Source organism: Toxotes jaculatrix, chromosome 24 (genome assembly GCF_017976425.1).
Source record: "Toxotes jaculatrix isolate fToxJac2 chromosome 24, fToxJac2.pri, whole genome shotgun sequence".
In the NCBI taxonomy this organism is placed as follows: Eukaryota; Metazoa; Chordata; class Actinopteri; family Toxotidae; genus Toxotes; species Toxotes jaculatrix.
Window position 1 is genome coordinate 3,351,078 of NC_054417.1, and position 7,427 is coordinate 3,358,504.

Below are 7,427 nucleotides of genomic sequence, written 5' to 3' on the forward strand. Positions count from 1 at the left end.
GCTTCGTATCACATGTCACGTGCACACACACACATGCGTTTGCTGGTGGTGACATTTGTGAAGTCTCACAGAAGATGACCATAAATCTCAGTTTTATGAGTGACTCTGCTGAACTCTGCAGACTGCTGACCGCTTCGCCTTGACATTCAAGACCATGCAGCCCAAAAACCCCTGAGAGTGTTGATTGATTTGCCTCACGAGGGCAGTGAAAGCCACTCACTGTTAGGGTCGGGCTAGTTTCTGTTTAGAAATGTCTTTGTGCATTACCATCATGACAAGTGGAGATTTGGCAGATGGCCGTGTTTGCCTTCGAAAAATGTGAAGAATGCACATTATTTTTTTGCTCTTTCGATTGTTTCCCACACTAGAAATGTACACATGGTGATTTAACTTACATTCATTTCTGTGTGAAATGAGTCTTTGCTGAGCTAACAGGCTGTAGAGGCAGCCAAACACTCATCATCTAATCTGTAATTCTAGTCAGTGAATAGGAATCAGGCTGGAGTCCAATCATGTCATTAGGAGTAGGTGGAGCCAGAGACAAGTTCCCAGTCCTCAGTTTTGCAGCAGTTTTGCAGCAGTTCTCCCTGAAAACACCCAAAACTCTGCGTTTTGCTGGAAAAGTTGAAATGGGGTTCAGAGAAGCAGTTTTGTTAGGATTTCTGCTTCTCTTCACACGTGGAAATCTTTGTGTTGCCTCACAAAACTGGTTTAACCTGAGCATCAATGAGACTCTGAACCAGATCGCTCAGGAACAAGTGACAGCGAGCTCACAGCTGCCAAGAACTCTGCAGACGACAGATCATCAGTCAAACCGGACACAGCAAAGTGACCCGGCCCGTTCTCCTGCCAGCTACCGGCTCCGGAGCTACCAGCTCAGGAACCCAGCTGTCAGCAAACAAAAAGCGGCCCAGCCTCTTGCAGAGTGGACGCAAACATTTCAAAACCCTCAGAGATTGGAGCTGACCTCAGAGCAGCTGGACCAGTGGGAAACTGTCCTGGCTCAAGAGCTGCTCAAATTGCCATTTCATGGTCCAGATATGAACCCACCTGTCGCACAGGAACCAAAAGTACTTCAAACCCTTTTTATCTTTCTGATTTCTGTGCAGCCTTTTCATGCATCAGTTCAGTGTAAACGAGTGTGAATGCTTTTGTAGGTGCTGGTGAAGCTGGAGCAGCGGGTACCTGTGCCAGCGGACAGCGTGGCCGTGCGCTGTGGTGAAAGCGAAATCACCATAGAGGTCAAACAGGACTTCCTAGGTAATCACTGCCAGTTACTTGTTTGAATTGATCAAGTGTGTGTTTTTTGTGGCACAGATCCATTTAACATGGCCTCTGCTCTGACGTCTGAAAATAAAAAAGGGCCGGGTTAGAGGCCCGGATTGGAAAATTGAATGGAACGGTGAAGATGGGACACTCAGTGCTTATTACTGCAAATGGCACAGACTATGGACTTTGGGATCAATACCATGTTTCCTCTTGTTTCTTCACTCTGAGAAGGGGCATTCTTGGTGCTCAAATGCTGACTTTACAGCGACGCATTAAGAAACCTTTTTATTTGTCCTGTAGCTGAACCTCCACTCGCTGTGAGTCTTATTGACTGGACCAGGAAAAGAAATGGCTTCGGGTAATGGTCTTGATTAAAGCTGTGCCTTTTCCTCTTTGTTCGTAGGCAATGGTCAGTTGATCCGTCCAAGTGATCTGACCTTAGGAGGCTGCGCTGCACTAGACACGGCTGACCACATCCTGCAGTTCCAGACAGAGTTACAGGGCTGCGGCAGCAGGATGACAGTGCGTGGCTTTCTGCCTCCTGTCCATCTATTCTTGTGTATTTGAAGTTGCTGTAAACTGTTTTATGCTCTCTTCAGATGACCGAAGATGCCCTCATCTACTCTTTTTCCTTGATGTACTCTCCAACAGCCATTGGCAAAACCTTCATTTTAAAGACCAACCCTGCTGAGGTGGTAATTGAATGCCACTATCAAAGGTAAAGCCTCATTATTTGGCATTTTCCGTCTTAGCCTGCCAAGTCAAATTCTCACCCTGCTGTTAGCACAAATTAGGGTATCTGCAGGTCTTTTAAATCAGTTTTCTTGACAAGAAAAAAATACCCTGCAACCCCACAGAAACAGTTAATGTCATGGTAACCTCCTGCATTATGTTATCCTCTCCCTACTCCTGCCTTTCCCTGTGAGTGAGGTACATATTTGTCTTCCTCGATGAGCCCCTCTCTGATAAAATGCCCTGTAATTGTCCTCGCAGGAGGCATTACGTGAGCAGCAACGCCGTGAGGCCTACCTGGAAGCAGTTTGCCTCCAACATGCTAGCAGAACAGAAGCTGCACTTCTCCCTACGCCTAATGACAGGTGGGGGCACAAAAAAAAACAACAAACTTATAGCTGATGTTCCTCGGTGGGGAAAAAGAAAACACAAACTTTGATTTGCGGCAGGCGGTTTGACTAATTTCCCCAGCGAAAGGGCGTAATTGCAATCACTCAAGGCCTTGCAGACTTTGCTGTGACTATTAAAGATGCTGAACAGTGACTTGATAAACAGGAGTGAAACTTTTTAATGCATGGTGATGAGCTGAAATTACATGCCTTGTAGGCTGCAGCTGACTCAGCGGGGTCACTTGCACAATAAAGTGATCAATAAACAGCAGATTATGTTTTCTAATTAATTCCAAGCGACACACTGTGGACAGTGGCTGCAACAAATTGTTTATCCAGAAAAGTTGCCCTAGCACAACCTCACCGCATCTCCTGTGATTTACGTATTGTAAAATCTGCACGGACTGTACGAAGTTATGAAGGAAATTATGAAAGTTTTAAATGAGTTTTTGCAGACGCAGACCCTCATCTGTGTTTCTTATCCAGGTTAATGATGATGTAATCCATTTATTGCCTTCTTTAAAGTACTTTTCTCTTATTGTTTCAGTACCTATATTCTCTTCTCTGCTGCTGCACTGACCCTTTCTGCCCCATGGGCATCGTTTAAGTTTCATCTAATCAGACTGATGGCCCCAGCATTACTTTTCCACTTATATTTTCTCCTTCTGCATTTGATTAGACGACTGGCAGTCGCAGAGGCCTTCCAGTGTTTACTTCCTGAGTGACGTGATGCACATCGAGGCAGCGGTCCTCCAGGCTCACCATGTTCCACTGAGGGTCTATGTGGACAGCTGTGTGGCCACTGTGAACCCCGATCCCGGTTCCCAACCCAGATACCCCTTTATCAACAACCATGGGTGAGAAGCTGTGGATGAGCTGCACAGTGTACGTGAACAGGCCAGAAACTCACATTAAAGATAAACAGTCAAGTTGGATGTGTTTGTCCAAAAGAGTCAGCTTGTCAAAATAACAAGATTTACGGTTGAAAAACAGTTGCATATCATACTGTACCTGTGAAGAGCATTTATTGTGCTGTAAAGAGCTGGAATGAGAGGCCTGTTCTGTATTTATGAACTGTGCCTGTGTTTTGCCTAATAAGGTGTTTAACCGATGCTAAGCTGACAGGAGCCAAGTCTTACTTCATGCAGAGGAGCCAGGAGGATAAACTTCATTTCCTGCTGAAAGCCTTCAGGTTCCACCAAGATCACAGGAATTCGGTAAGGACAGCCAGTGCAAGATGTGTTTTATACAGTTTTAAAACCACTGATCGTGTATCATGTTGTCTGAGATTTGACTTTTCAGACAGATTTTCTTTTACTCTCTATTTGAGCCATCTGGTAACCAGAGAAAGGTGCATTTTGCAGCAGTCAAGATGTTTCTTTAACCTTTTTTTTTTTTTCTGGTGTTCTGTTAAGTCTCTTACATGCTGCTCTTACAAGTGTTATTTGAAGGCCATACTATCCTCAGGAGATATCTGTGCTTAGTTCAAATACTTTCCAACTGAGGACATGAATGCCCTCTCACATAATATTAAACTCTGAGACTATGATAGCCTGGAGGAGTCAAAATGGATCTGTACTCTTATTTAATGCTGTACACAGTGTGTGTGTCAATAATGTTTGTACCTTCATAGCTCTACATCACATGTCATCTGAAAGCAACAACAGTCTCTGCTACCATCAACTCGCAACTCAAAGCGTGTTCATTCCTGACTGAAGCTAACAGGTCAGTTCCCACAGATGGATTCGTGACTCACCCCTAATCCTGTAACAAGCAAACGTTTAAAGATGTTCCAGGTTTTTTTTTTTTTTGTTTGTTTTGTTTTTTCCTTCAGTGCTATATAAAGCTGTGCTCAGCCTCTAACAGAATCAGTTTTTGGCTCCGGACAGATGGGTGGCATCAGGTGGAGACAATAAGGTGTGTAGCTGCTGTGAAACCAGCTGCACTGAGCAGAGACGGAGAAGAGGCCTTGCAGCAGATGCTGGTACAGTTTGCAGAAGCATCACTACATTACACTCAGATGAATCCTGAACATTATGCACTAACCCAGGGGGGATATTTTGATCATCCCACCACAATCACTAGTGAATAAATGAAAAAAGCTGTTATATTTAGTATGTTTCAATGCCGGTTATTAAAAAGCTATATGATGATTGTTAAGAGTTAAAATCCAACTGGCCTGAAACTATCAGAATGGTCCTGATGAAGCAAACCTCACCAATTATATTAGAAAAGAACCCAAGTGGTTTCTAACAACCCAGAGTAAAATAAAATCACCCCGAGACTAACAGATAAGCAGAGGTTCCACCCACGTTTAGACAAGCTTACTTGCTTTCATTTGGCACACACACTATTTATGCATCTTTGGAGGATTGATTTTGAGCTAATCCCTTTAATTGTCCAACCAGTCAGTCGTGTTGTGGATGGTTGACTCAGCTGAGTAAATGAGTTTTTTCTTCTTCTCTATCCTTCCCCTGTTGGACTGAAAGGTCTTCCTCTAGATCTGCAGTGGGAGGGGACTGCTGCTTTGGGCCCCATCCTGCTGGAGGAGAACATCCTGCTGGAGGAGCTGACTGAGGTCTCCGAGCTCCCGTCAGAGCCAGTCTCTCTGCTGCAGACTCACAAAGTGATTCAAGCAGGTGGGACGCCACTGGTGGTTTATATAACAACATAACTGGAAAATGCATTCACATTCACTTTTTCTCTGCTCACCATTTTGTTGTTGTCTTCCTCCTCCTCCTCCTCCCTCAGCTTCTTATCCATCGATAGCCCTGCTGTGTGGAGTGGGTGCAGCACTGGCTGTGGTGTTGCTAGGTTTCATGGGCGCAGTTATTGGCAGCAGACTACGTAAGCCTGTGGGACATGCTGTCTGTACCTGATTTAAAAGAAATAAAACATTTACAACCAAGCCTCGTTTTTCTCTCTTTCCCTTCTGCGCAGAGCTGCAGGAGAACTGTTAAATTGTTCCTTAGCTAAAGACTGAAATCTACCATCTCAGAGTCTCATGACAACAAGTTCTAACTCTGCACACACTTTGCTTCAAGCAACAAGATTTTTCTAAACCTCTGAGGTTTGCTTTCCAGTCCCTCTCAGCAGGAGACGGCTCTGTGTGGCAGCATCTGTGCAGTCTGTTGCTCAGGTGGCTCTGCACTGTACACTAAGTGTTCACTTACCAGGGTTAAAAGGGGTTAAGCTGTGGTGTCCAGCCTTGCAGAAAACGCCCTGGCCATAAAATGTATGCGGTGTACACAATGAGGCACTGTATATTGCTCTATCAATCAGCATGCTTTAATACCAGGCAGGGTTTCAGACTGTTTCTGACACTCTGCAAGAAATACCTCACTAAATATGGTTTAATAAAATGCACCAGGGTGTGTTAGAACATTTAAAATAGGGGGCAGGTGGAGGTGACCACTGATTAAACTCTATATACATATATTAGTGTGAATATGGAAGTAAAGTACACAAACACAACCACAAAGGCAAGTTCACAATGTATGAAATGACCCAAAGTGTCGGCCTTTATGCTGGATTCATGCATGGATGATTTGTATGGTTAATATTTAGGGACCCGGCAGCTGGTCCAGCCATGGCCTTGATCTCAGGGAGATAATTTAATACACACCATTATGACTGAGCTGCCATGTAATTCACTTGAGCTGCATGAGATTTCGCCATCTTTATACTAATCCACATGTAAAACAGAAAACCCTTGAAAAAAAAAATGAAATGAAAAGCAGCACCATTGGCTCCAAGCTGTGAGGTAAAGCATAAAGTACCATCCCAGTAACAATAGTCATATTTTAGCTTGAGGCCATTTTCAGCTCCTCCCTTTAATTCACCCCCTCCAGCTTTCTGCCAGTGGCGGCGTATTCGTGAAATGGGGCTCATCATGAACTGTTGCTCACAAGCCCAGGAAGACGAATAGACATAATTAAAAAGCCCATAAAGGCGAGAGCAGGGGCTTTTATTACAGTAATATGTGAAGGCCTTGGTTTAATGGGGTGTTTGTTCCCGTGTGCAGGGCTGACGGCTGCGCTAGTTTACTACCCGAGTGATGCTGACCCCCTCCCATCTCCGACACACCAGAGGCTAATAAAAAGCCATACCTAATGATGCACCAGCAGGACACATGACAGCAACAAGCATGCACACTCAGAGGCCCAGTGACACACACACATCCACAGGCCTCTCCCTAAAAAGAATCACTGAGGATGTGATAAAAGAATCTTTGTGGTTTTCAGACAGAGGAGAAAGAACAAAGGAGAACAAAGAGAGGGGTACGAGAAATGATTGGTCATTAGGTGCTGTCCAGACGAGCTACTCTTACAGTCTGTGCTTTGTTTTCCATACACTGGCACAATTTAAAGCAGACAGTTTAAAGCAGCATTCACTGACTTTTTGCCACCTCATAAAGTTGATATAGCAAAGACAATATAATAATCCAGCAGCAAACAGGTGCCTATTTACACCTCCAGTGGACCCAGAGCATCATGACCATTCATTAGATCTGTTTATGGCCTTCTGATGAATCTAATCACTTTCTTTTTAGCTTTGTTTTGCTTCCTACCAACACCTGAGGGAAATATCTGGCTCCTTAGCTGCTAAATGCCCCAGTACATTCACCAGCTAGCTGCTAATTTTGTCTGTCAGTGATTTGGTTGGGGCAGGTAGTGTACATTGGAGCTTTTTTTGGGGGGGGGGGGGGGGGGGGGGGTGAAAGCAGCTATCTGCTGCAGCTGGAACCGAGCTTGATAAATCCTAGCTTTGCCTCTGTGCAATGTGCTGCACAATTTATTTTTTGCAAACCATCAACAATGTTTTATTTAGAAGGGCTAAGGCACTTTTCTCCAAAACATCCTAACTTTCAGACCCAGGCTGCTAAGACAACTTTATTTTTTTTATTACATACAAAACTTGCCTGCAGCTTTACAAGGAGTCAATAGAGTGTAAAAGGTGTTAATGTCTTGTTATGGCCACAGAGGATCATCATCATCATCATCATCATGCTGGAGATGGTCGCCCGCCCACAGATGT

General features: G+C 44.4%; 1 protein-coding gene across 1 annotated transcript; it reads left to right on the plus strand.

Annotated features, from left to right (window-relative positions):
* The first annotated feature begins 593 nt into the window (after window positions 1–593).
* On the plus strand, window positions 594–5,281 carry LOC121178110 (zona pellucida sperm-binding protein 3-like). Its single transcript, XM_041032630.1, has 11 exons — window positions 594–1,070; window positions 1,158–1,260; window positions 1,673–1,791; window positions 1,869–1,987; window positions 2,263–2,366; window positions 3,070–3,247; window positions 3,490–3,607; window positions 4,024–4,115; window positions 4,280–4,374; window positions 4,880–5,029; window positions 5,142–5,281. Exons 1-11 carry the CDS (start codon window positions 630–632, stop codon window positions 5,267–5,269), a joined length of 1,647 nt encoding a protein of 548 aa, XP_040888564.1. The 5' UTR covers window positions 594–629; the 3' UTR covers window positions 5,270–5,281.
* The last annotated feature ends 2,146 nt before the right edge of the window (window positions 5,282–7,427 follow it).

What these genes read in the sequence shown, in the direction of transcription:
- LOC121178110 (XM_041032630.1), top strand. Translation starts at nt 630, where the DNA reads ATGGGGTTCAGAGAAGCAGTTTTGTTAGGATTTCTGCTTCTCTTCACA. An exon ending in GCTGCGGCAGCAGGATGACA is followed by an intron (nt 1,792 to 1,868) that starts GTGCGTGGCTTT and finishes TGCTCTCTTCAG; the next exon opens with ATGACCGAAGATGCCCTCAT. An exon ending in TTCCTGACTGAAGCTAACAG is followed by an intron (nt 4,116 to 4,279) that starts GTCAGTTCCCAC and finishes GGCTCCGGACAG; the next exon opens with ATGGGTGGCATCAGGTGGAG.